At 58.7% G+C, this 27,403-nt stretch overlaps 3 protein-coding genes and 2 long non-coding RNA genes across 6 annotated transcripts; 3 read left to right on the top strand and 2 right to left on the bottom strand.

Annotated features, from left to right (window-relative positions):
- The first annotated feature begins 5,312 nt into the window (after positions 1 to 5,312).
- LOC127485297 (gem-associated protein 8) lies at positions 5,313 to 12,154 on the top strand. Its single transcript, XM_070067251.2, has 4 exons — positions 5,313 to 5,840; positions 7,039 to 7,083; positions 8,398 to 8,839; positions 10,721 to 12,154. Exons 2-4 carry the CDS (start codon positions 7,072 to 7,074, stop codon positions 10,975 to 10,977), a joined length of 711 nt encoding a protein of 236 aa, XP_069923352.1. The 5' UTR covers positions 5,313 to 5,840; positions 7,039 to 7,071; the 3' UTR covers positions 10,978 to 12,154.
- LOC127486951 (odorant-binding protein) lies at positions 10,818 to 14,548 on the bottom strand. The gene is made up of 5 exons (XM_089325230.1): positions 14,104 to 14,548; positions 13,820 to 13,959; positions 13,243 to 13,313; positions 12,490 to 13,022; positions 10,818 to 12,426 (listed from the first exon to the last, which is right to left on the bottom strand). The coding sequence occupies exons 1-4, from the start codon at positions 14,185 to 14,187 to the stop codon at positions 12,772 to 12,774; spliced, it is 546 nt and encodes a 181-aa protein (XP_089181356.1). The 5' UTR covers positions 14,188 to 14,548; the 3' UTR covers positions 10,818 to 12,426; positions 12,490 to 12,771.
- A 508-nt stretch (positions 14,549 to 15,056) lies between these two features.
- LOC149119091 (uncharacterized) lies at positions 15,057 to 16,467 on the top strand. Its single transcript, XR_016228692.1, has 2 exons — positions 15,057 to 15,413; positions 15,628 to 16,467. It is a non-coding gene; the product is annotated as an uncharacterized LOC149119091 (long non-coding RNA).
- On the bottom strand, positions 15,596 to 19,608 carry LOC127487047 (odorant-binding protein). Of its 2 annotated transcripts, XM_070067258.2 has the most exons (5): positions 18,443 to 19,517; positions 18,159 to 18,298; positions 17,574 to 17,644; positions 16,835 to 16,936; positions 15,596 to 16,760 (listed from the first exon to the last, which is right to left on the bottom strand). In XM_070067258.2, the coding sequence occupies exons 1-5, from the start codon at positions 18,524 to 18,526 to the stop codon at positions 16,744 to 16,746; spliced, it is 414 nt and encodes a 137-aa protein (XP_069923359.1). In that variant the 5' UTR covers positions 18,527 to 19,517; the 3' UTR covers positions 15,596 to 16,743. The 2 variants fall into 2 exon arrangements, with proteins under 2 accessions (XP_069923359.1, XP_089181357.1); XM_089325231.1 differs by lacking the exons at positions 15,596 to 16,760; positions 16,835 to 16,936 and adding an exon at positions 17,080 to 17,354 and having other exon boundaries at positions 18,443 to 19,608.
- LOC127486952 (uncharacterized) lies at positions 18,821 to 19,894 on the top strand. The gene is made up of 2 exons (XR_016228691.1): positions 18,821 to 18,951; positions 19,604 to 19,894. It is a non-coding gene; the product is annotated as an uncharacterized LOC127486952 (long non-coding RNA).
- Positions 19,895 to 27,403: the final 7,509 nt, after the last annotated feature.

Raw genomic sequence — 27,403 nt, 5'->3', positions numbered from 1 at the left:
GGGTCATCAAAGAAGGAGGTACCTTTCTCTGAAGGGAGGAGAGAACTTCCATGCACTCTGCACTCCAGCCTCAGAATCAGCCCTTAAGGCATGCGGATCCGGCTGAAAAGCCCATGAGAGTGTTTCAGGCATGGAAAGCCAAGACACTCTGGGGGAAAAAAAAAACCCTAAATGAAAGATCTCTGTGAGTGAGATCCCAGTGGAAAGAACAGGTCATCAAAGAAGGAGGTACCTTTCTCTGAAGGGAGGAGAGAACTTCCATGCACTCTGCACTCTGGCCTCGGAATCAGCCCTTAAGGCATGCGGATCCGGCTGAAGAGCCCATGAGAGTATTTCAGGCATGGAAAGCCAAGACACTCCGGGGGAAAAAAAAAAAATAAATGAAAGATCTCCGTGAGTGAGATCCCAGTGGAAAGAACGGGTCATCAAAGAAGGAGGTACCTTCCTCTGAAGGGAGGAGAGAACTCCCACTCTGACCATGGCCTTGTCTAAATATGATCAGAGTCGGTGAACTCAGGGGGCTTCCATAGACTTGGCAGCTCATGACAAGAGCCTAGGGTGATTACTGATGCCATAAACAAGAGTGTCAATTTGTTAAGTCAACAACAGGAGTCACTGTGCACTTACTCCTCATGTAGGATCTCTGTCCTTAGTGTGCTGTACATTGAGATTTAATGCTATAACTAGTACTCAAACAGTATTTTTCACTCTATGTTTCTGTGTGGGAGCAAACTGTTGACATCTTTACTTAATGTATGCTAAACTGATCTTCTGTATGTAAAGAGAATCGAAAATGAACAGCACCACTTACGTGACCAGACAAGGGACTGGCTCCGACTGGCTTCTCTAGGGGGAGGGCGGATCCAAAGGAGCTCGGCTGTGGCTTCCCAGACCAGGCAGGCCCAGCACAGCCCTGTGAGCTCCGGGGCTCCGGCCTCGGGAAGGTAATGGCCTCTCTGGACTTCCTTACCACGAGGGCTTTAAGGAAACCCTACAGCCTCTCCCCGGGCCTGTAGCATGTTCCCACCCATCTCCTGTGTCCTGTGGGACAAGCACGGCAGCGTCCTCCCGCCACTGCCTTCCCAGGCTTCCCAGACCCTCCAGGTCACCGTGACGGGCGCCTTCCCAGGCTTCCCAGACCCTCCCAGGTCGCTGTGACGGGCGCCTTCCCAGACCCTCCAGGTCACCGTGACGGGCGCCTTCCCAGGCTTCCCAGACCCTCCAGGTCACCGTGACGGGCGCCTTCCCAGACCCTCCAGGTCACCGTGACGGGCGCCTTCCCAGGCTTCCCAGACCCTCCAGGTCACCATGACGGGCGCCTTCCCAGACCCTCCAGGTCACCGTGACGGGCGCCTTCCCAGGCTTCCCAGACCCTCCAGGTCACCATGACGGGCGCCTTCCCAGACCCTCCAGGTCACCGTGACGGGCGCCTTCCCAGGCTTCCCAGACCCTCCAGGTCACCGTGACGGGCGCCTTCCCAGACCCTCCCATATTAGGGGGCTGCTATAGACCCATATTAGGGGGCTGCTATAGATCCCATATTAGGGGGCTGCTATAGACCCCATATTAGGGGGCTGCTATAGGTCCCATATTAGGGGGCTGCTGTAGATCCCATATTAGGGGGCTGCTATAGGTCCCATATTAGGGGGCTGCTATAGACCCATATTAGGGGGCTGCTATAGGTCCCATATTAGGGGGCTGCTGTAGATCCCATATTAGGGGGCTGCTATAGGTCCCATATTAGGGGGCTGCTGTAGATCCCATATTAGGGGGCTGCTATAGGTCCCATATTAGGGGGCTGCTGTAGGTCCCATATTAGGGGGCTGCTATAGGTCCCATATTAGGGGGCTGCTGTAGATCCCATATTAGGGGGCTGCTATAGGTCCCATATTAGGGGGCTGCTGTAGATCCCATATTAGGGGGCTGCTATAGGTCCCATATTAGGGGGCTGCTGTAGGTCCCATATTAGGGGGCTGCTATAGGTCCCATATTAGGGGGCTGCTATAGGTCCCATATTAGGGGGCTGCTATAGATCCCATATTAGGGGGCTGCTGTAGATCCCATATTAGGGGGCTGCTATAGGTCCCATATTAGGGGGCTGCTATAGGTCCCATATTAGGGGGCTGCTATAGGTCCCATATTAGGGGGCTGCTATAGGTCCCATATTAGGGGGCTGCTATAGGTCCCATATTAGGGGGCTGCTATAGGTCCCATATTAGGGGCTGCTATAGATCCCATATTAGGGGGCTGCTGTAGATCCCATATTAGGGGGCTGCTATAGGTCCCATATTAGGGGGCTGCTATAGGTCCCATATTAGGGGGCTGCTATAGGTCCCATATTAGGGGGCTGCTGTAGGTCCCATATTAGGGGGCTGCTGTAGGTCCCATATTAGGGGGCTGCTATAGATCCCATATTAGGGGGCTGCTGTAGATCCCATATTAGGGGGCTGCTATAGGTCCCATATTAGGGGGCTGCTATAGGTCCCATATTAGGGGGCTGCTGTAGACCCCATATTAGGGGGCTGCTATAGGTCCCATATTAGGGGGCTGCTATAGACCCATATTAGGGGGCTGCTATAGGTCCCATATTAGGGGGCTGCTATAGGTCCCATATTAGGGGGCTGCTATAGGTCCCATATTAGGGGGCTGCTACAGGTCCCATATTAGGGGGCTGCTATAGACCCCATATTAGGGGGCTGCTATAGGTCCCATATTAGGGGGCTGCTACAGACCCCACGTAAGCATTACTTGTAATGTGAAGTCGACATCTGCACAGATAACCGGACACGTGGGCGAGAGGCGATAGCGCTTAGCAGTGCCCGCTACGTCCACTAGATGGCAGTAAAACACAAGTTAGAGTCCGACGTCCTCTCGCCTCCGTCTCAGAACCCAGTTTCTCTCCCGCCCGCTCAGCCCTCTGCAGCAACAGTGCCAGAAACCAGCCTTGGGGGAGGGGAGGGGAGGAGAGGAGGGGAGGGGAGGGGCGGGGAGGACATCTGCAACATCTGGGGACACACTTTCTCCCTGCTGTGTCTCCCCACCCCTCCCCTCCCCTCCCCTCCCCCTCCCCTCCCCTCCCCTCCCCTCTCCTCCCCTCCCCTCCCCTCTCCTGCCCCTGCCCCTCCCCTCCCCTCTCCTGCCCTGCCTCTCCCCTCCCCTCTCCACCCCTCCCCTCCCCTCTCCTGCCCTCTCCGCCCCTCCCCTCCCCTCTTCTGCCCTCTCCGCCCCTCCCCTCTCCGCCCCTCCCCTCCCCTGCCCTCTCCGCCCCTCCCCTCTCCTGCCCTCTCCGCCCCTCCCCTCCCCTCCCCTGCCCTCTCCGCCCCTCCCCTCTCCTCCCCTCCCCTCTCCGCCCCTCCCCTCTCCTGCCCTCTCCGCCCCTCCCCTCCCCTCCCCTCTCCGCCCCTCCCCTCTCCTGCCCTCTCCGCCCCTCCCCTCCCCTCTCCTGCCCTCTCCGCCCCTCCCCTCTCCGCCCCTCCCCTCTCCGCCCCTCCCCTCCCCTGCCCTCCCCGCCCCTCCCCTCCCCTCCCCTGCCCTCTCCGCCCCTCCCCTCCCCTCCCCTGCCCTCTCCGCCCCTCCCCTCCCCTCCCCTGCCCTCTCCGCCCCTCCCCTCTCCTCCCCTGCCCTCTCCGCCCCTCCCCTCCCCTCCCCTGCCCTCTCCGCCCCTCCCCTCCCCTCTCGTGCCCTCTCCGCCCCTCCCCTCCCCTCTCCTCCCCTCCCCTCCCCTCTCCTCCCCTCTCCTCTCCTCCCCTCCCCTCCCCTCCCCTCTCCTGCCCTCTCCGCCCCTCCCCTCCCCTCCCCTCCCCTCCCCTCTCCTCCCCTCTCCTCTCCTCCCCTCCCCTCCCCTCCCCTCTCCTCTCCTCCCCTCTCCTCTCCTCCCTTCCCCTCTCCTCCCCTCCCCTCCCCTCCCCTCTCCTCTCCTCCCCTCTCCTCTCCTCCCCTCCCCTCCCCTCCCCTCCCCTCCCCTCCCCTCCCCTCCCCTCCCCCAAGGCTGGTTTCCTCCCTGAGGCCGAATCCACCAGGTCTGACTCAGTCCACACCCGTCGTCCCTGCTGACAGCTGCCCTTCTCTGTCCGCAGATAACTCCTGTCCGTTTTCTCAACAACAAAGGAAGCATCTCGCTAACACAATCCCCTTCAGGACAGACACGCTTCCCGGCCCTGACGCAGTCGCATTTTCTGCATGTAAGTTGTCTTTACATATAGTTGCTGTTTTTTTATTTTGGATTTTTTCGCTTGCGCTTGGTCACTGACGACTCGCCTGGGTACGCACATTCTACGCAAACAGGGAATTCCAGGCGATTAAAAGGGAATCGCATTCAAACTCAGTCCTGGGTCCATTTCTTTTCAAAGCGCGGGCGCTTTGCCCAGGACCGCAGCCACAGCGCGGAGAAAGCAAAGGCTCAACGAAGACGATGGCGGAGAGAAGGCTGAATGACGGGGAACGGTGCACCTGCGACCCGCTGGGGCGGACACTGTCCTCCCTTTCCCGTCCCAGGGCCGCGGCGGGCACCGCCCCGTAGCCACGCCCGTAGCCACGCCCATAGCCACGCCCCTCCCAGCGAGAGCGCACCATAGCCACGCCCCATAGCTACGCCCCTTCCCAGCGAGGGAGCACCATAGCCACGCCCATAGCCACGCCCCTTCCCAGCGAGAGCGCACCATAGCCACGCCCATAGCCACGCCCCTTCCCAGCGAGAGCGCACCATAGCCACGCCCATAGCCACGCCCCTTCCCAGCGAGAGCGCACCATAGCCACGCCCATAGCCACGCCCCTTCCCAGCGAGAGCGCGCCATAGCCACGCCCATAGCCACGCCCCTTCCCAGCGAGAGCGCACCATAGCCACGCCCATAGCCACGCCCCTTCCCAGCGAGAGCGCACCATAGCCACGCCCCATAGCCACGCCCCTTCCCAGCGAGAGCGCACCATAGCCACGCCCATAGCCACGCCCCTTCCCAGCGAGAGCGCGCCATAGCCACGCCCCATAGCCACGCCCCTTCCCAGCGAGAGCGCACCATAGCCACGCCCCATAGCCACGCCCCTGCCCAGCGAGAGCGCTCCCGTGCGGCGCCCGCCCTCCAGCACTACGTAATCCGCGGCGGACGGACGCCTGCGGCTAGGGCGGGACTTCCTGCGCGCCACGGCCACGCCGACGTGCACCGGAAGCGCGCTCTTAGTCGTCCCGGCAACTGTCCCCTCCTCCTTCCCCTTCGCTCACGCCGCCGGAGATCAGCACCGACCCCCACCGTAGCCACGCCCCTGCCCAGCGAGAGCGCTCCCGCGCGGCGCCCGCCCTCCAGCACTACGTAATCCGCGGCGGACTGACGCCTGCGGCTAGGGCGGGACTTCCTGCGCGCCACGGCCACGCGGACGTGCACCGGAAGCGCACTACGTAATCCGCGGCGGACTGACGCCTGCGGCTAGGGCGGGACTTCCTGCGCGCCACGGCCACGCCGACGTGCACCGGAAGCGCACTACGTAATCCGCGGCGGACGGACGCCTGCGGCTAGGGCGGGACTTCCTGCGCGCCACGGCCTCGCGGACGTGCACCGGAAGCGCACTACGTAATCCGCGGCGGACGGACGCCTGCGGCTAGGGCGGGACTTCCTGCGCGCCACGGCCTCGCGGACGTGCACCGGAAGCGCACTACGTAATCCGCGGCGGACTGACGCCTGCGGCTAGGGCGGGACTTCCTGCGCGCCACGGCCACGCCGACGTGCACCGGAAGCGCGCTCTCAGTCGTCCCGGCAACCGTCCCCTCCCCGTCCCCCTTCGGTCCCGCCGCGGGAAAACAGGCCTGTGCTCGCTCGCCACGCGGAATCTGCAAGCCGCGCGCCCGCGAGGTGACTTCGGGGACGCTGGGTTTCCCGGGGGAGTCATGGAGGAGCCTGGCGGCCGTGAGGCCTCGCTTCCCTGAGACGGGGAGACCCGCGGTCGTGGCTGGCCCGCTGTCCGTGTGCTTGTCACACGGCGGCGAAGGGCGCGGCCAGACGCCCACGAGGTTCCAGAATTCAGGATTCTGATGCCCGGCCCCACCCCAAACCGAGTTTGCACGAGTCTTTGGCAGTGGGACCCAGGCATGGGAATTTTATAATAGTATATTAATATAGAATAATTAATTATATATTATTATCCCATAATTATAGAATATCATATGATTATGTTATTTTATAATATTATATATCCAGGTCTGTAGGTCAATTCGTAGTTTGCCCGTTTAGGCCAGAATCAGAATAGAAGACCACCCGGGACACAGCCTCAGAGGGGTGTCTAGGACATTGAGCCGTCTAACCCAGAAGCAAGCGGGTTTTCTTGCTTTTCCCCTGACCTCTCTGGGGTGGAAGCTATCTTCAGAACATGTGCCACCTGCCTTGTTTCTGGGCTGCAAATCAGACGGTTCTCACCACTTACTGATTTCAGGAGTTTTTTTTTTTTTTTGGACAGGCAGAGTGGACAGTGAGAGAGAGAGACAGAGAGAAAGGTCTTCCTTTGCCGTTGGTTCACCTTCCAAGATGGCTGCCGTGGCGGGGGCTGTGCCAATCTGATGGCGGGGGCTGTGCCAATCCGATGGCGGGGGCCAGGTGCTTTTCCTGGTCTCCCATGGGGTGCAGGGCCCAAGCACTTGGGCCATCCTCCACTGCACTCCCGGGCCACAGCAGAGAGCTGGCCTGGAAGAGGGGCAACCGGGACAGAATCCGGCGCCCTGACCGGGACTAGAACCCGGTGTGCCGGCGCCGCAAGGCGGAGGATTAGCCTAGTGAGCCGCGGCGCCGGCTTGTATGATTATTTTCATAAACTGTGCTTTGAACAGGGACACAAGTGATTGAGCACAAGCCATGCAGTGTCCTCTGAGCCACTCAGTGATAGCTGAGGGTCTCCGTCCTTTATAGACTTCAAGTTGTGAGCCAGGGGTTAGTGTCTGAAGGCACGCTACATGAAGAGGTAGGGAGAGATCACCTGTTGTGGGCCACTTTGTAAAGCACCTTGAATGTCACACACTTGCCATCTGACCAGATGTGTGCACTGTCTGTTCTTCCCTAGTTTCTGCACCCAGCTGGACTTTCACATTCAGATATGGCGGAGAAGGTGAGTTGTGGTTTTTTTTTTTAATTTTAACTCAAGAAAAAAAAGATAAACCATAGCCTTTAAAGTCCTTATTCCCTCCTTCTGTGATGGAGAAGACTGAAGAAACACATCAGAGAACTAAAAGTGGTATTCATTTCTTGTCTCTCTTTTTTTTTTTTTTTGACAGGCAGAGTGGACAGTGAGAGAGAGAGAGAGAGAGAAAGGTCTTCCTTTGCCGTTGGTTCACCCTCCAATGGCCGCCGCGGCCAACACGCTGCGGCCGGCGCACCGCGCTGATCCGATGGCAGGAGCCAGGTGCTTCTCCTGGTCTCCCATGGGGTGCAGGGCCCAAGCACCTGGGCCATCCTCCACTGCACTCCCGGGCCACAGCTGAGAGCTGGCCTGGAAGAGGGGCAACCGGGACAGAATCCGGCGCCCCGACCGGGACTAGAACCCGGTATGCCGGCGCCGCTAGGCGGAGGATTAGCCTAGTGAGCCACGGCGCCGGCCCATTTCTTGTCTCAAGCATTGAGGAATGGGCCAGGCCAGCAGATCACCCGTAGTTTAGGAGACAGAAGAGGAGGAACCAAAGTCTGTCTCCCTGGCTCCAGGCAGGCCATTTCTAACCTAGAACTAGCTCAGATGATAACCATCAGGTCCTTGTTTGTCCTTGTATCTTACCTTAAAAGATCATTGTTAGGCTCTGCCCGCACGTTATAGTGTTCCGTAGCCTTCAGCTAACTAACTGTCTTGTGTGTCCCTCATGCACCTAATACGTAAAGAGCAAGTGTGCTTTACATTTGATGTTCATTGTGGATGCTGACCTGCCTTTATATCTTTTCTGGCCCAGTAAGAAACACATGAAGAGTAGGTATTCAGTACACATGTTGGCTAGTTCATTAAAAAATTTCAAGATTGGGGCCGGCGCCGCGGCTCACTAGGCTAATCCTCCGCCTAGCGGCGCCGGCATACCGGGTTCTAGTCCCGGTCGGGGCGCCGGATTCTGTCCCGGTTGCCCCTCTTCCAGGCCAGCTCTCTGCTGTGGCCCGGGAGTGCAGTGGAGGATGGCCCAGGTGCTTGGGCCCTGCACCCCATGGGAGACCAGGAAAAGCACCTGGCTCCTGGCTCCTGCCATCGGATCAGCGCGGTGCGCCGGCTGCAGTGCGCCGGCCGCGGCGGCCATTGGAGGGTGAACCAACGGCAAAGGAAGACCTTTCTCTCTGTCTCTCTGTCTCTCACTGTCCACTCTGCCTGTCAAAAATAAATAAAAGTTTCAAGATTTCTCTTGAAGTTGAACTGTTTGGTATCTGCCCTACCCTTCCTTTTTTTTTGTAGGTGTCAGCATCGAAAGCCACCAGTTCGTGGTGTTCTCATCCTGCATATTCACGGTACTGGCAACATTACCATCAGGCCATGGCTTGGATGCGAAGCCACCAGAACGCCTACAGGAAGGCGGTAGAGTCCTACTTCAGCTCCCTGTGTCACTCTGCTGCTGGGCTTCAGCCCCAAAGCGCCTGTGACGGTGAGGCCGGGTACCCTCAGCTCTCCTCTGACCGTCCAATGGTCTCAGAGGACTTCCGCCGCACTTACTCACCTCGTGAAAGGTACGGGCGGCTTCCACATGGCGGCGGTAGGATGCAGGTGTCCATGAGAAAAGACCAGACTGTGTCCGAGGAGGAGGAGGAGGAGGAGGAGGAATGCGACCTGAGCGACATGGAGATCACCGAGGAGCTGCGCCGGTACTTCGCGACGACGGAGAAGCACCGAGAAGAGCGACGTGAGTGCGCGCCTCTGTCTCCTCATCCCTCCCTTCTGCCCCGACATTTGCACTCTTTCTTCCCCGATAGGTAAAGCTGTTTTATAGCTCCTCGTTTGGGGCACAGGTAATATTCCAAATCTGGCCCTAAGGCTGGGAACGGTGATGTAACGTTTCCGTTGTGTTAGCTTCTAGACTTGTTTGAGTTCAAGGGGCCTTCAAAAAAATTTATGGAAAAAGGATTGTGAAAAAACTACACATGGACTGCAATCTTTTTTTGCACCAAAATTCCATTTTCTATGAATTTTTTTTTATTTTTTTGACAGGCAGAGTGGACAGTGAGAGAGAGAGACAGAGAGAAAGGTCTTCCTTTTGCCGTTGGTTTACCTTCCAAGATGGCCGCCGTGGCGGGAGCTGTGCCAATCCGATGGCAGGAGCCAGGTGCTTCTCCTGGTCTCCCATGGGGTGCAGGGCCCAAGCACCTGGGCCATCCTCCACTGCACTCCCTGGCCACAGCAGAGAGCTGGCCTGGAAGAGGGGCAACCGGGACAGAATCCGGCGCCCCGACCGGGACTAGAACCCGGCGTGCTGGCGCCGCAAGGCGGAGGATTAGCCTAGTGAGCCGCGGCGCCAGCCTCAATGAATTTTTAAAAGCATGTTTGGCTTCATCTACTTGAAAGGCAGAGCAACAGCAGAGTGGGGGGGAATCTGCTCTCTGCTGGTTACTGGTCCACTCCCCAAATGCACACAATATACAGGGCTGGGCCAGGCCAAAGCCAGAGTGCCCAGCGGACACCCACATTCTGTTTCAGGATGCCAGTTCTAGTCCCGCCTCCACGTCCATTCCAGCTTCTGCTAACGCTCCTGGGAAGGCAGCAGGTGGTGGCCCAAGTCCTTGGGTCCCTGCCACCCACGTGGAAGACCCCAATGGAGTTCCACTCTCCTGGCTTCAGCCTAGCCCAGCCCTGGCTGTTGTGGACATAAGATTGATTGATTGATTTGAGAGGCAGAGTTACGGGGGGGGCGGGGTTCCATCCATCCACTGGTTCACTCCCCAGATGGTCACAACCACCAGAGCTGGACTGATCCGAAGCCAGGAGCCAGGAGCTTCTTCTGAGTCTCCCACGCGGGTGCAGGGGCCCAAGGACTTGGGCCATCTTCCACTGCTTTCCCAGGCCACAGCAGAGAGCTGGATCGGAAGTGGAGCAGCCGGGACTCGAACCCGCGCCCATACGGGATGCCGGCGCCACAGGCAGAGGCTTAACGTGCTAACGCCACAGCCCCAGGCCTATGTCACAGCTTTGGAAAAAGAAAAATGTTGTTGCTTGCGGCCGGCGCCGCGGCTCACTAGGCTAATCCTCCACCTAGCGGCGCCGGCACACCGGGTTCTAGTCCCGGTCGGGGCGCCGGATTCTGTCCCGGTTGCCCCTCTTCCAGGCCAGCTCTCTGCTATGGCCAGGGAGTGCAGTGGAGGATGGCCCAAGTGCTTGGGCCCTGCACCCCATGGGAGACCAGGAGAAGCACCTGGCTCCTGGCTCCTGCCATCGGATCAGCGCGGTGCGCCGGCCTCAGCGTGCTGGCCGCGGCGGCCATTGGAGGGTGAACCAACGGCAAAGGAAGACCTTTCTCTCTGTCTCTCTCTGTCCACTCTGCCTGTCAAAAAAAAAAAAAAATACCCACGTGGCCCTCGGCAGAAAGAAAGGTGCCCTGCCCTGATGTAGGTAATACTGATCTGCAGGGCAGCTAGCGAGCCGGACTGCGCGGCTGGGAAGGGACGAGAACGCTGAGGGGCGTTCGGTGGCTGTGGTGGCACACCTGGTTTCGGTGGCTGTGGCGGCAGCACCGCTCACCGTGCTTCGCTCCCGCGCGTGTGTGTGGATTCACGCTCACGTCTGTTCTCAGGGCGGCAGCGGCAGCTGGACGCGGCCCGCCTGGAGGACTATGTGAACGCCGACCACGACCTCTGCTACAACACCCACCGGTCGGCAGAGCCCCCGACGGAGAGGCCCGGCGCGCGGCGCCAGGCCGAGATGAAGCTCCTCTACGGGGAGAGTGCCGCCAAGATCCAAGCCATGGAGGCTGCCATGCAGCTGAGCTTCGACAAGCACTGCGACAGGAAGCTGCCCAAGTACTGGCCCGTCATCCCCCTCAAGTTCTGAGCCCAGAGAGTGCTCTCCGGACAGGGTCCCGGCCTCACCCGCTTCCTTCCGAACACCCTCCTTCATCTCTGCTTCTGCACGTTCTCAGGGAAAGCAGACATCGGGCCGCGTCCAGGCATGTTGGCCGAGGTCGCCATGAGCCGTCACCAGATGGCCGTCGCCCTGTGGAAATCGGCAAAAGGGATACTCTCATCCAACAGGGATTCTGGGCGTCGTCAGTAGTGGTGCTCCACTCATTAAAGGGCTTGCCCAGAGACACTGCCTAACGTTTTGCCTTTTTATGGTTTCTTTCTTTTTTTTTTATTTATTTATTTATTTTTGACAGGCAGAGTGGACAGTGAGAGAGAGAGAGAGAAAGGTCTTCCTTTTGCCACTGGTTCACCCTCCAATGGCCGCCGCGGCCAGCACACTGTGGCCAGTGCATAGCGCTGATCTGAAACCAGGAGCCAGGTGCTTCTCCTGGTCTCCCATGGGGTGCAGGGCCCAAGCACCTGGGCCATCCTCCACTGCACTCCCGGGCCACAGCAGAGAGCTGGCCTGGAAGAGGGGCAACCGGGACAGAATCCGGTGCCCCGACCGGGACTAGAACCCGGTGTGCCGGCGCCGCAAGGCGGAGGATTAGCCTAGTGAGCCGCGGTGCCGGCCAACGTTTTTATGGTTTCTTCTGTTCAACCCGCCTGAAGTATGTCTTGAATGTGCAAGACGCCATCTGCGACCCTAACTCCTTCAGACGCCGGCGTGAAGGGAGACAGCTGCCGCTTCTCAAACACGAGGGCGGGCTGCGTGTGGTGTGCTCTCACGGTCAGAGATGAAAGGTTTCCGGCTTTGCGGCCCACGTGGCCCTGGGAACCCAGATGTGGCCCTGGGGACCAGGATGTGTCACTGCGGACATGAGTGGAGCCCTGGGGAGCCGGATATTGCCCTGGAGACCCGGATGTGGCCATGGGGACCCGGATGTGTCCCTGGGATCCTGGTGGAGTGTGACTGGCTGCCAGTGGAGTCGGGGAGAACCCCCCCAGTGTCACTCAGGGCTGTTTGACAGCCACCAGATGACAGAGCCCACCCCCTTGTCAGTGAACGGTGACTGACAGTGCAGGGAGACCCGGAGGTAGCCCCTGGGTTCCTCCACCAGCTCGCTCTGTCTTTTGACGTAACAATAAAAATCGTTTAAAATAAACGACTGGGACTGTGCCTGGGATGAGTTTATTCCATGAACAGGAAGCAGAGAAAGCTGGGTACAGCCGATTCTAGAATGTTCCGGAGCTTTCTAGAAATTCTGGAACAATCCAGACCATCTTGGATCAATCCAGAACGTTCTAGAATGTTCCGGAGCATACTAGCGCATTCGCAGGTGGGAGGAGATGGTGAGGCGATCAGGGGCGGTTCTGGAATGGTCTAGAACGTTCTGGCACCTTCTCCAAGGGAGGCGTCCTCAGGGTGGACAGGTGTCTGTTGGAGAGAGAGGAAAGCCGAGTCAGCGCCGAGTCAGCCCGGAAGCTGCCGCAGCCTCACCTGTGTCGCCCACACGCCGGATGTACTTCCGCGGGATCCCATTCTGCTCCGTGAGCCTCGCGTAGTCCTCCAGGTCGTCATTTATGACTCTCAATTTGACTGTGGCAAGAGTGGGCGCCGACTGAGTACGCTTGCTTTAGTGTGAGCCTACTGCATACACTCGCTTTAGTGGCTGTATCCTCTCACCCCATCTAGCGAGCGCCAACTGTATATGCTAGCGTTAGTGGGCACCGACTGTATATGCCCACCATGTCTAGTGGGCACTGACTGTATACACTCGCTTTATCCAGTGGGCACCGACTGTATATGTCTGGCCATGCAGCCCCCCTTTCCCCGTATACAGTCGGGCTCAGACTCTCGGGTCGTGGTGCGTATCCCTAGCGGGCACCGGCAGTGTACATGTGTGTGTGAGGGGGGCTCACCCACAAGGAAGCTGAGGCGGCTGGTGGTGCCGTCGGACGCCATGTTACTGAGGAAGACGATTTGCCTAACGGGATCCAATTCCTGGAACTGGAAGGAGGTCTGGCCCTCGACTGTAGGGAGAGAGGTGGGTGTTCTGGATGTGCCGGGGCATGCTGGGACATTCTAGCGCATTCTGGAACATTCTAGAACATTGAGGAACTGGAGCATTCTGGGACATTTGCAGCATCCTGGAACATTTCCGGGAACATTCTCGAACATTCTGGAACACACCGGACATTCCCTGGGGTCATCTGGAATTGTCTGGAACTTTCCGAAATGCTCTGTACTCACAGTCAGTGGTGTAGATGCCGTCTGCGTTCTTCTGGGCCACAACCCTGTGCGGGGTGCATACCTCGTTCTTCCTGAAGGAGAGACCGGGAACATGGCCGCTCGCTGTGGGCTCAACTGCTCCTGTCTGCTCTCCCTCTGGGCTCGCCTGGTCCACCATGGCCTGCTCTTTGACTCTGGGATCGGCTGGTCCTGTCTGCTCACTCTCAGCTGCATTACTCCCCTCTAGCCCACATGCTCTCTGACTCTGGGCTCAACTGCTCCTGTCTACTCTTTCTCTCTCTGGGCTCCGCTGGTCCACCATGGCCTGCTCTTTGACTCTGGGATCGGCTGGTCCTGTCGGCTCACTCTCAGCTCCATTACTCCCCTCTAGCCCACATGCTCTCTGACTCTGGGCTCAACTACTCCTGTCTGCTCTCTCTCTCTGGGCTCGGCTGGTCGCCCTGGCCTGCTCTCTCTCTCTCTCTCTCTCTGGGATCGATTGGGCTTGGCGGCGCCTGTCTTCCCTGCTCTCTGGGCTCGATTGCTCCCCCCTGGCTGTCTTTGGCCTCGGCTTGTCTCCCCTGGCCCCGCCCCTCACTTGACGTAGAAGAAGACGTTCAGGGCGTTGCATTCCTCGTTGCACTCCATCTCGCGGAACAGCATCCGGAGTGGCCCACCCTCCAGGATCATTTCCAGGTTGTCGGAGGCCATGGCGGAGGTGCGCCAGGGCCCGGAGAGCTGGGGAGGTGAAGAAATGACGCGAATTAATGATACGGCTGAAGAAACAACGCGAATTAGTGATGCGAAGTAATGATGTGAAGAAATGATATGAATTCATGACGAGAATTAATACTGGGAACTAATGATGCAAATTTATGATACCTGGGCGGGGTCGACGTCCGCACAGGCCACGCCCACCGTGAGGGCGAGGAGGAGAGCCTTCGTCACCGTCATCTTCATCACCATCGTCTTCGTCGTCGTCTGAGCCAGCGGGGACCCGGCGTCTATTTATTGCCAGGGCTGGGGGAGGAGTTGGCAGGGCCGAAGGTTGTGCAAACATCCTGGTGGATACCAGGGACGTTTCGGAATGTTCAGTGCTCCCAGGGAATTCTGGGAGAGTCTGTCGTGCGTTCTTGGGCCTTGGAATTTTCCAGAACCCCTGGTGGGTGTTTCCAGGATTCCAGAATGTTCTAGAATGCCCAGGGAATGTCCTTGGAATCTCGAGGAATTCTGTGGAATGTTCCAGAATGTTCTAGAGAGCCCGGCGCACGTCCTCGGGGCCTTAGAGTATTCTAGAGCGCCTGGTCTTGGAGTGTTCCGGAATACTGGTGGATGACGTAGAATTTTCTAGAATGTTCGTAGGATGCCCTGGACCGCTTGGTGAGTGTCTTTGGGGTCTTGGAATGTTGTAGAATGTTCCAGTATGTTCCAGAGAACCCAGCGAGCGTCCTGGGGGGTCTGAGACCCTCTGCCGACGTGCTGGAAGTTTCCGCAGCCCCGGTGGGCGCCGGATGTCACGTCAATGTCCGCAGGGCCAGGCCGGCACCAGGACACCCGTCACACCCAGCCGGGAAACTTCTACTCAGACCCGTATCCCAGAATCCCCCCAGACTCACTTGGTGATGTTCTGGTACATTCTAGAACACCTTGGAAAAATTCTAGGGATCCCGGAACATTCTAGAACGTCCTAGAATGTTCCAGAACCTGGATTTTTTTTTCTTTTTTTTAGCTTTTTTCGTGCCCAGGCACCCAGACATGACCTTGAGAGCTCCAGGGAGGTCACTCTAGCTTCTGTCTCTCGATGGGAAAAACCGACTTGACCAGTTCTGCGGTGTGTAATCCTTTAATCCGGTTTTCTGCTCCACTCACTCCACGGCTCAGGCTGGCTCTTCTCTCAGGGAGAGGAGGGTCATCAACGTGGCGTGTAGAGCACGCTGGACAAGGCAGATTCACAACTACAAAGTTTGCTCATCTTCTAATACCAAGACCCCCAATATCTCAGTTATTTTTATTTTATTTTTTTTTTTGACAGGCAGTCAGATCCATCGGAAATGCCTTGAAAACATGGTCGTGTATAGACACGTTTGCTTCTTGAAAGGGTTTGCAGCTTCGTCGTCAGTACTGTCTCCTCAGTGACTTTAGAGCAGGAGAGAACAGGACACAGCGGACACTCTGAACAGCAACTTCAGTGAGTGAGTGATGAAGTGCCCAGACAGGGAGGCGCAGTGGGTGACACGTCGATTCAGAAACGAGAGCAACTAGCCTGGGATTACCATGAGTGTGTTGGCAGAAGAATTAAAACTTGAAATAAGACTCCCGAAACGTACGCGTGGTCTTCACCACCTTGAACGAGTCTTGGTTTTTGCTGATAGGCTCTTTTTTTTTTTTTTTTTTTTTTTTTGACAGGCAGGAGTGGACAGTGAGAGAGAGAGACAGAGAGACAGAGAGAAAGGTCTTCCTTTGCCGTTGGTTCACCCTCCAATGGCCGCCGCGCCGCACTGATCCGATGGCAGGAGCCAGGTGCCTCTCCTGGTCTCCCATGGGGTGCAGGGCCCAACACTTGGGCCATCCTCCACTGCACTCCCTGGCCACAGCAGAGAGCTGGCCTGGAAGAGGGGCAACCGGGACAGAATCCGGCGCCGCGACTGGGACTAGAACCCGGTGTGCCGGCGCCGCAAGGCGGAGGATTAGCCTAGTGAGCCGCGGTGCCGGCCAACGTTTTTATGGTTTCTTCTGTTCAACCCGCCTGAAGTATGTCTTGAATGTGCAAGACGCCATCTGCGACCCTAACTCCTTCAGACGCCGGCGTGAAGGGAGACAGCTGCCGCTTCTCAAACACGAGGGCGGGCTGCGTGTGGTGTGCTCTCACGGTCAGAGATGAAAGGTTTCCGGCTTTGCGGCCCACGTGGCCCTGGGAACCCAGATGTGGCCCTGGGGACCAGGATGTGTCACTGCGGACATGAGTGGAGCCCTGGGGAGCCGGATATTGCCCTGGAGACCCGGATGTGGCCATGGGGACCCGGATGTGTCCCTGGGATCCTGGTGGAGTGTTCCTGGCTGCCAGTGGAGTCGGGGAGAACCCCCCCAGTGTCACTCGGGGCTGATTGACAGCCACCAGATGACAGAGCCCACCCCCTTGTCAGTGAACGGTGACTGACAGTGCAGGGAGACCCGGAGGTAGCCCCTGGGTTCCTCCACCAGCTCGCTCTGTCTTTTGACGTAACAATAAAAATCGTTTAAAATAAACGACTGGGACTGTGCCTGGGATGAGTTTATTCCATGAACAGGAAGCAGAGAAAGCTGGGGACGGCCGATTCTAGAATGTTCCGGAGCTTTCTAGAAATTCTGGAACAATCCAGACCATCTTGGATCAATCCAGAACGTTCTAGAATGTCCGGAGCATACTAGCGCATTCGCAGGTGGGAGGAGATGGTGAGGCGATCAGGGGAGGAATCATTGTGCAGGAGGGGCGGTTCTGGAATGGTCTAGAACGTTCTGGCACCTTCTCCAAGGGAGGCGTCCTCAGGGTGGACAGGTGTCTGTTGGAGAGAGAGGAAAGCCGAGTCAGCGCCGAGTCAGCGCCGAGTCAGCCCGGAAGCCGCCGAAGCCTCACCTGTGTCGCCCACACGCCGGATGTACTTCCGCGGGATCCCATTCTGCTCCGTGAGCCTCGCGTAGTCCTCCAGCCGGTCGTCGTTCATGACTGCCAATTTGACTGTGGCACGAGTGGGCACCGACTGAGTACGCTCGCTTTAGTGTGCGCCTACTGCATACACTCGCTTTAGTGACTGTATACGCTCACCCCATCTAGCGAGCACCAACTGTATATGCTAGCGTTAGTGGGCACCGACTGTATATGCCCACCATGTCTAGTGGGCACTGACTGTATACACTCGCTTTATCCAGTGGGCACCGACTGTATCCCCCCTTTCCCCGTATACAGTCGGGCTCAGACTCTCGGGTCGTGGTGCGTATCTCTAGCGGGCACCGGCAGTATACATGTGTGTGTGAGGGGGGCTCACCAGTGAGGAAGCTGAGGCGGCTGGTGGTGCCGCCGGATGCCATGTTATTGATGAAGACGATGAGGCTAGTGGGATCCAATTCCTGGAACTAGAAGGAGGTCTGGCCCTCGACTGTAGGGAGAGAGGTGGGTGTTCTGGATGTGCCGGGGCATGCTGGGACATTCTAGCGCATTCTGGAACATTCTAGAACATTGAGAACTGGAGCATTCTGGGACATTTGCAGCATCCTGGAACATTTCTGGGAACATTCTCGAACATTCTGGAACACACCGGACATTCCCTGGGGTCATCTGGAATTGTCTGGAACTTTCCGAAATGCTCTGTACTCACAGTCAGTGGTGTAGATGCCGTCTGCGTTCTTCTGGGCCACAACCCTGTGCGGGGTGCATACCTCGTTCTTCCTGAAGGAGAGACCGGGAACATGGCCGCTCGCTGTGGGCTCAACTGATCCTGTCTGCTCTCCCTCTGGGCTCGCCTGGTCCACCATGGCCTGCTCTTTGACTCTGGGATCGGCTGGTCCTGTCTGCTCACTCTCAGCTCCATTACTCCCCTCTAGCCCACCTGTTCTCTGACTCTGGGCTCAACTGCTCCTGTCTACTCTTTCTCTCTCTGGGCTCCGCTGGTCCACCATGGCCTGCTCTTTGACTCTGGGATCGGCTGGTCCTGTCGGCTCACTCTCAGCTCCATTACTCCCCTCTAGCCCACATGCTCTCTGACTCTGGGCTCAACTACTCCTGTCTGCTCTCTCTCTCTGGGCTCGGCTGGTCGCCCTGGCCTGCTCTCTCTCTCTCTCTCTCTCTCTCTGGGATCGATTGGGCTTGGCAGCGCCTGTCTTCCCCGCTCTCTGGGCTCGATTGCTCCCCCCTGGCTCTCTGTCTCTGGCCTCGGCTTGTCTCCCCTGGCCCCGCCCCTCACTTGACGTAGAAGAAGACGTTCAGGGCGTTGCAGTCCTCGCTGCACTCCATCTCGCGGAACAGCATCCGGAGTGGCCCACCCTCCAGGATCATTTCCAGGTTGTCGGAGGCCATGGCGGAGGTGCGCCAGGGCCCGGAGAGCTGGGGAGGTGAAGAAATGACGCGAATTAATGATACGGCTGAAGAAACAACGCGAATTAGTGATGCGAAGTAATGATGTGAAGAAATGATATGAATTCATGACGAGAATTAATACTGGGAACTAATGATGCAAATTTATGATACCTGGGCGGGGTCGACGTCTGCACAGGCCACGCCCACCGTGAGGGCGAGGAGGAGAGCCTTCGTCACCGTCATCTTCATCACCATCGTCTTCGTCGTCGTCTGAGCCGGCGGGGACCCGGCGTCTATTTATTGCCAGGGCTGGGGGAGGAGTTGGCGGGGCCGAAGGTTGTGCAAACATCCTGGTGGATACCAGGGACGTTCCGGAACGGTCAGTGCTCCCAGGGAATTCTGGGAGAGTCTGTCGTGCGTTCTTGGGCCTTGGAATTTTCCAGAACACCTGGTGGGTGTTTCCAGGATTCCAGAATGTTCTAGAATGCCCAGGGAATGTCCTTGGAATCGCGAGGAATTCTGTGGAATGTTCCGGAACGTTCTAGAACACGTCCAGAGAGCCCGGCGCACGTCCTCGGGGCCTTAGAGTATTCTAGAGCGCCTGGTCTTGGAGTGTTCCGGAATACTGGTGGATGACGTAGAATTTTCTAGAATGTTCGTAGGATGCCCTGGACCGCTTGGTGAGTGTCTTTGGGGTCTTGGAATGTTGTAGAATGTTCCAGTATGTTCCAGAGAACCCAGCGAGCGTCCTGGGGGGTCTGAGACCCTCTGCCGACGTGCTGGAAGTTTCCGCAGCCCCGGTGGGCGCCGGATGTCACGTCAATGTCCGCAGGGCCAGGCCGGCACCAGGACACCCGTCACACCCAGCCGGGAAACTTCTACTCAGACCCGTATCCCAGAATCCCCCCAGACTCACTTGGTGATGTTCTGGTACATTCTAGAACACCTTGGAAAAATTCTAGGGATCCCGGAACATTCTAGAACGTCCTAGAATGTTCCAGAACCTGGATTTTTTTTTCTTTTTTTTAGCTTTTTTCGTGCCCAGGCACCCAGACATGACCTTGAGAGCTCCAGGGAGGTCACTCTGGTTTCTGTCTCTCGATGGAAAAAACCGACTTGACCGGTTCTGCGTTCTGTAATCCTTTAATCTGGTTTTCTGCTCCACTCACTCCACGGCTCAGGCTGGCTCTTCTCTCAGGGAGAGGAGGGTCATCAACATGGCGTGTAGAGCACGCTGGACAAGGCAGATTCATAACTACAAAGTTTGCTCATCTCCTAATACCAAGACCCCCAATATCTCAGTTATTTTTATTTTATTTTTTTTTTTGACAGGCAGTCAGATCCATCGGAAATGCCTTGAAAACATGGTCGTGTATAGACACGTTTGCTTCTTGAAAGGGTTTGCAGCTTCGTCGTCAGTACTGTCTCCTCAGTGACTTTAGAGCAGGAGAGAACAGGACACAGCGGACACTCTGAACAGCAACTTCAGTGAGTGAGTGATGAAGTGCCCAGACGAGGGAGGCGCAGTGGGTGACACGTCGATTCAGAAACGAGAGCAACTAGCCTGGGATTACCATGAGTGTGTTGGCAGAAGAATTAAAACTTGAAATAAGATTCCCGAAACGTACGCGCGGTCTTCACCACCTTGAACGAGTCTTGGTTTTTGCTGATAGGCTCTTTTTTTTTTTTTTTTTGACAGGCAGGAATGGACAGTGAGAGACAGAGAGACAGAGAGAAAGGTCTTCCTTTGCCGTTGGTTCACCCTCCAATGGCCGCCGCAGCCGGCGCACCGCGCTAATCCGATGGCAGGAGCCAGGAGCCAGGTGCTTCTCCTGGTCTCCCATGGGGTGCAGGGCCCAAGCACTTGGGCCATCCTCCACTGTACTCCCGGGCCACAGCAGAGAGCTGGCCTGGAAGAGGGGCAACAGGGACAGAATCCGGTGCCCTGACCGGGACTAAAACCCGCTGTGCCGGTGCCACAAGGCAGAGGATTAGCCTGGTGAGCCGCGGCGCCGGCCTGTATGATTATTTTCATAAACTGTGCTTTGAACAGGGACACAAGTGATTGAGCACAAGCCATGCAGTGTCCTCTGAGCCACTCAGTGAAAGCTGAGGGTCTCCGTCCTTTATAGACTTCAAGTTGTGAGCCAGGGGTTAGTGTCTGAAGGCACGCTACATGAAGAGGTAGGGAGAGATCACCTGTTGTGGGCCACTTTGTAAACCATCTTGAATGTCACACCCTTGCCATCTGACCAGATGTGTGCACTGTCTGTTCTTCCCTAGTTTCTGCACCCAGCTGGACTTTCACATTCAGATATGGCGGAGAAACCACTCCCTTAGGATCCACTGAGTGCCCCTGACTGGATCAGGAACTGTCGCAGAGTGACAGGTTCTGGGTCAGTCAGGGGCAGGCAGGAGAGCTAAGGACTTGGGGTTCCTGCCGCAGACTGACAGGTTCCCGGTCCTGTCAGGGGCAGGCAGGGGAGCCAAAGACGGCGTTTCTGGCCCTAGACTGGCAAGCTACCAGTCCCATCAGCGGCAGGCAGGGGAGACAAGGAGGTGGGGTTCTGGCCCCAGACTGACAGGTTCCCAGTTCCATCAAGGGCCGGCAGGGGATCCAAGAGGTGGGGTTGTAGTCCGAGACTGTCAGGTTCTCAGGCCAGAAAGAGGCAGTCAGGGGAGCCAAGAGGTGGGGTTGTAGTCCTAGACTGTCAGGCCAGAAAGAGGCAGTCAGGGGAGCCAAGGAGGTGGGGTTCTGGCCGCAGAATGACAGGCTCTGGTTCCAGTCAGGGGCAGGCAGGGTAGTGTAAGAGGATGGTGTTCCTGCCACAGACATACAAGTTCCCTGTCTAGTCAGGGACAAGCCGGGGAGCTAAGCATGTGGGGTTCTGGCCGCACATGGACAGGTTCCCGGTCCATATGGCCAGGCAGGGAAGCTAAGGCGTTCTGGCTAAGGTTCTGGCAGCAGCATGACAGGTTCCTGGTCCCATCGCGGGCAGTCAGGGGAGCAAAGGAGGTTGGTTCTGGCCACAGACTGACAGGTTCAGGTCTATCAGGGGCAGGCAGGGGAGCTGAGGACATGGGGATCTGGCCACAGGCTGACAGGTTCCCGTTGCTGTCAGGGGAGCCCAATGAGGTGGGGTTCTGGCTACAGAGTGACAGGTTCCTGGCCCCCTCAGGGAAAGTCAGGGGAGCCACGCAGGTTAGGCTCTGGCCGAGACTGACAGGTTCCGAGTCCCGTCACAGGTAGGCAGGGGAGCCTAAGGAGGCGGGGTTCTGGCCACAGGTGACAGTTGCGGGTCCATCAAGGGTAGGGAGGGGTGCTGATGGGGTGGGGTTCTGGCTGCAGACTCACAAGTTCCTGGTCCAGTCAGGGGCGGGCAGCGTAGCCTACGGAGGTGGGGTTCTGGCCACAGAATGACGACAGGTCTCTGGTCCCATCAGGAGTAGGCAGGGAGCTAAGGACATGGGTGGGGTTCCTTCCGCAGACTGACTGACAGATTCCAGGTCCAGTCAGGGGCAGGCCTGGGAGCTAAGGGGTGGAGTTCTGGCCACAGACTGACAGGTTCCCGGTCCAGTCAGGGACAGTCAGAGGAGCCAAGGAGGTGGGGTCTGGCCACAGACTGACAGGTTCCCGGTCCAGTCAGGGACAGTCAGAGGAGCCAAGGAGGTGGGGTTCTGGCCACAGACTGACAGGTTCCTGGTCTAGTCAGGGGCAGGCCTGGGAGCTAAGGGGTGGAGTTCTGTCCGCAGACTGAAAGGATCCCAGTCCCATCAGGGGGACTCACTGGAGCCTCAAGGGTTGGGGTTCTGGCTGCAGACTGACGGGTTCCCGGTCCCATCAGTGGCGGTCAGGGGAGCCAAGGAGGGTGGTTCTGGCCTCAGAGTGACACGTTTCGGTCCAGTGACGCCAGGAAGGGGAGTTAGCTACGTGTGGTTCTGGCCACAGACTGACAGATTCCTGGCCCGGTATGGTCAGGCAAGGGAGCTAAGGGGGTGGAGTTTTGGCCGCAGACTGACTGGTGCCCGGTCCTGTCAGGAGCACTCAGCAGAGACTAGAGGGTGGGGTTCTGGCTGCAGACTGACAGGTTCCTGCTCCAGTTAGGGGCAAGTCAGGGGAGCAAAGAAGTTAGGGTTCTAGTGGCAGACTGACACATTCCGGGTCCATCTGGGGCGGGAAATGAGCCCAGGAGCTGGGGTTCTAGCCGCAGACTTACAGGTACTGGGTCCAACAGAGGCAGGCAGTGGAGCTAAGGATGTGGGGTTCTGGCTGCACACTGACAGGTTCCCGGTCCAGTCAGGGGCAGGCAGGGCAGCTAAGGACATGGGGTTCTGGCCGCAACTGACAGGTTCCCAGTCCCGTCAAGGGCAGGCAGGGGGGCCAAAGTGGGTGGGGTTCTGGCCACAGACTCACGGGTTCCATTTCCAACAGGGGTAGGCAGTGGAGCTCAGGATGTGGGGTTTGGCTGCACACTGACAGGTTCCTGGTCCAGTCAGGGGCAATAAGGGGAGCTAAGGACATGAAGTCTGCATGCAGACTGACAGGCTCCTGGTCCCATCAGGGGCAGCCAAAGGAGCTAAGGATGTGGGGTTCTGGCGGCAGACTTTCAGGTTCCATGTGCGTGTGGAGTAGGACAGGGAGGCACGGTGGTGGGGTTCTTTCTGCAGACTCCAGGTTCCAGGTCTATCAAAGGCGGGCGGGCAGCTAAGGACGTGGGGTTCTGGCCACAGACTGACAGGTTCCCGGTCCTGTCAAGAGCACTCAGTGGAGCCAAGCTGGGTGGGGCTTTGGCTGCAGACTGACAGGTTCCGGGTCCAGTCAGGGGCAGGCAGGGGAGCCTAAGGAGGTGGGGTTCTGGCCACAGACTGACAGGTTCCCAGTTCTGTTCGGGGCAGGCAGGGGAGCTAAGGACGTGGGATTCCTGCCGCAGACTGACAGGTTCCAGGTCGAGTCAGGGGCAGACAGGTGAGCCTCTGGTCGCAGACTGACATGACCCGGTGCTGTTAGGGGCAGGCAGGGGAGCCTAAGGAGTTTGGGTTCTGGAGTCAGACTGACAGGTCCCGGTGCAGGATGTCCAGGAAGGGGAGCAGATGGAGTGGGGTTCTGCTCGGAGACTGAGAGGTTCCTGGTCCCATCAGGGAAAGGCAGGGGAGCTAAGGAGGCGGGGTTCTGGACGCAGACTGACAGGGTTTCAGTTCTGTCAGTGGCAGTCAGGGAAGCCATGGAGGTGGGGTTCTGGTCGCAGACTGACAGGTTCCCGGTCCAGAACGGCCAGGCAGGGGAGCTAAGGGGTGGGGTTTTGGCGGCAGACTGACAGATTCCCGGTCCCATCAGGGGCAGGAAGGGGAGCCAAGGAGGTGGGGTCTGGCCAGAGGCTGAGAGGTTCTGGGTCCATTAGGGGGAAGTCAATGGAACCAAGGATGTGGGGTTCTGGCCGCAGAGTGACGGATTCCACCTCCATCAGGGGCAGGCAGAGGAGCTAAAGCGGTTGGTTTCCGGTCACACACTGACAGGTTCCCATGCTGTCAGGGGCAGTCAGCGGAGCCAATGACGTGGGGTTCTGTCAGCAGGCCGACAGGTTCCCGGTCCCGTCAGGGCCACTCAGTGGAGACTAAGGGGGTGGGCTCTGGCTGCTGACCGACAGGTTCCTGGTCCCCTCAGGGGCAGGCAGGTGAGCCAAGGACGTGAGATTCCTGCCGCAGATGGAAAGGTTCCCAGGTTTGGCCACAGACGGAAAGGATCCTGGACCAAAATGTCCAGGCATGAGAGCTAAGGGGGAGTGTCTGGTCGCAGGCTGACAGGTTCCCTGTGCACTATGGCAAGGGGTAAGGTGAAAAGGTCGTTAAGGTGAAGAGGTCCTGTCAAGATAGCCACTGAGGGAAAAAGGTCATGCCAAGATGGCCGCCGAGGAGAAAAGGTCATGCCAAGATGGCTGCTGACCACAGAAATTGCCTGGCACCAGGCCGTGATTGGATGGCTTCTGAAACCACATGGCAACAGAGGAAACCACATGACAACAGAGCCTGACTGACAGCCAGCCGGCCGTGATTGGATGCTTTCAGAAACCACATGACAACAGAGCCTGACTGATGGCGGGCCGTGACTGGATGGTTTCAGAACCTGCCTGGCACCAAGAGCCTGCCTGGCCACAGGCTGTGATTGGATGGCTTTGGAAACCGCCTGGCCACAGGCTGTGATTGGTCAGGGCCTAGACCGCCCCTTGACTGGATGGGCTGTCTTGGCCATAGAAGCAGCTGTAGCAACTGAAATAAACGAGTCAGTCTGCTGGCTGCCCGCCTCAGGACTGCTCTCACCCGCCTCCCGGCGTCCGTGCGGTGACTCCGCACCTCTTGCCCCCACCACGCTCCTCCTCTCAGAACGCATCCTCTCAGGAAGAAGTAAACGTCCACAGTTTCTTGGCTCACCCGAGTGCCCCTGACTCGACGAACGGGAACCTGTCAGTCTGTGGCCAGAACCCCACCTCCTTATCTGCTCTGCCTGCCCCTGCTGGACGAGGAATCTCTCTTTCTGCAGCCTGGACCCCACCTCGTCTCCTCTGCCTGCCCCGATGGGACCCGGAACCTCCAAGTCTGCAGCCAGAACCCCACCTCCTCAGCTCCCCTCCCTACCCCAGTGGACCTGGAACCTGTCAGTCTGCCGCTCAAACCACAGCTCACTGGCTCCCCTGACTGCCACTGACGGGACCGGGAAGCTCTCAGTGGACGACCAGAAACCCACCACCTCAGCTCCTCTGCCTGCCCCTGATGGACCCGCAACCTGTCAGTCTCCCGCCAGAACCCCACCTCCTTGGTTCCCCTTCCTGCCCCTGACTGGACCAGGAACCTGTCAGTCTGCGCCCAAACCCCAAGGTCTTAGCTCCCCTGCCGGCCCACAACTGCACCGGGAAACTGTCACTCTGCCGCCAGCACCCCACCCCCTTGGCGGTCCTGCCTGCCCCAGACTGGACGGGACCCTGTCAGTCTCCCGCCAGAACCCCACCTCCTTGGCTCCCCTGCCAGCTCCTGACTCGGAGCAAAAGCTGCCCGTCGTCAACCAGAACCCCGCATCCCTAGCTCCCCTGCCTGCCCCTGCCTGGACCGGGAACCTGTCAGTCTCCCGCCAGAAACCCACCCCCTTAGCTCCCCTGCCTGCCCCTGATTGGACCGGGATCCTGTCAGTCTCCCGCCTAAACCCCAGCCCCTCGGCGCTCCTTCTGCCCCTGACTGGACGGGGAACCTGTCAGTCTCCCGCCAGAAACCCACCCCCTTAGCTCCCCTGCCTGCCCCTGCCTGGACCGGGAACCTGTCAGTCTCCCGCCAGAAACCCACCCCTTTAGGCTCCACTGCCTGCGCTGATTGGACCGGGATCCTGTTAGTCTCCCGCCTAAACCCCAGCCCCTCGGCACTCCTTCTGCCCCTGACTGGACGGGGAACCTGTCAGTCTCCCGCCTAAACCCCACCCCCTTGGCGCTGCTGCCTGCCCCTGACTGGACCGGGATCCTGTCAGTCTCCCGCCAGCACCCCACCCCCTTGGAGCTCCTTCTGCCCCAGACTGGACGGGACCCTGTCAGTCTCCCGCCAGAACCCCACCTCCTTGGCTCCCCTGCCAGCTCCTGACTCGGACCAAAAACTGCCCGTCGTCAACCAGAACCCCGCATCCCTAGCTCCCCTGCCTGCCCCTGCCTGGACCGGGATCCTGTCAGTCTCCCGCCTAAACCCCACCCCCTTGACGGTGCTGCCTGCCCCTGACTGGACCGGGATCCTGTCAGTCTCCCGCCTAAACCCCACCCCCTTAGCGTTCCCCTGCCTGCCCCTGACTGGACGGGGAACCTGTGAGTCTCTCGCCAGCACCCCACCCTCTTGGCGCTATTTCTGGCCCTGACTGGACGCGGAACCTGTCAGTATCCCGCCTAAACCCCTCCCCCTTGGCGGTCTGCCTGTCCCTGACTGGACCGTGATCCTGTCAGTTTCCCGCATAAACCCCACCCCCTTGGCGCTCCTTCTGCCACTGACTGGACGGGGAACCTGTCAGTCTCCCGCCTAAACCCCACCCCCTCGGCGCTCCTTCTGCCCCTGACTGGACGGGGATCCTGTCAGTCTCCCGCCAGCACCCCACCCCCTTGGCGCTCCTTCTGCCCCTGACTGGACCGGGAATCTGTCAGTCTCCCGCCAGCACCCCACCCCCTTAGCGCTCCTTCTGCCCCTGACTGGACCGGGATCCTGTCAGTCTCCCGCCAGCACCCCACCCCCTTGGCGCTCCTTCTGCCCCTGACTGGACCGGGAATCTGTCAGTCTCCCGCCAGCACTCCACCCCCTTAGCGCTCCTGCTGCCCCTAACGCGACCCGGAAGCTGCCGGAGGGCGCCTCCTCCCGCCCTCTGCACTGCCGCTAATGACTTTTTCCAGTGCGCGCTCAGAACGCCACCTCCTTCCTCGCCGGTGGCTGCCTGGCCTCCCTGGACGAGTGAGGCGCAGGTCTAGGTTCAGATCCTCGCCCTCTGCCCGGCCCTGAGTGGCTCTGCTGGATGAGGAGGAACAGTGCGGCCTGTCCCGCCCGTGCTGGGCGCGGGCAGGCAGCGTGGCAGAAGACAGGTTCTGGGCTCCTCCTGCGCGTTCCTCCTCCCAGACAAGGGCAGGCAGGGCCAAGCTACAGGGCGAGGTTCTGGCGGACGGACAGGCGGGTACGCGCCCGCTCAGGGGCTGCCAGGGACGTGCGGGACCCAGACCCGAAGCTGCCCCGTCCGGTCCGAGCTGGACATGGGCGGGACGACTGCCGCGTGGTGCGCGCAGACGTCACTTCCCGCGTCCAGTCAGGAGCCGCGAGGGGCGTGGCTCGAGGCGGTTCCTTTCCACACCATTTCCGCCCCGAGCCGCAGAAACAGGGCGACACAACCACTCAGCATCTGATTGGCAACGGAGTCTGAGACCGCGTGAAGCCAATGGCTGCCCGACCTGTCACTCAGACGAGCCCAGCCGCAGAGCGCCCTGCCGCTGAGGCTTTGGGGAGTTGTAGTCTGCCCGGTCCACCCTGTCCAAGCAGAGGGTGGCTGGGCAATGTGAAACCAGGAAATATGGCCCACAGATGATAAAAGGAAAATGATAGCTCAGGTCAGGAAAATTAGGCCTCACAGCT

Source organism: Oryctolagus cuniculus, chromosome Y (genome assembly GCF_051225735.1).
Source record: "Oryctolagus cuniculus isolate XC-2025 breed Fujian yellow rabbit chromosome Y, ASM5122573v1, whole genome shotgun sequence".
NCBI classification, from domain to species: domain Eukaryota; kingdom Metazoa; phylum Chordata; class Mammalia; order Lagomorpha; family Leporidae; genus Oryctolagus; species Oryctolagus cuniculus.
The sequence above is the reverse complement of the archived record's forward strand: the minus strand, read 5'-3'. Positions and strand labels throughout refer to the sequence as shown.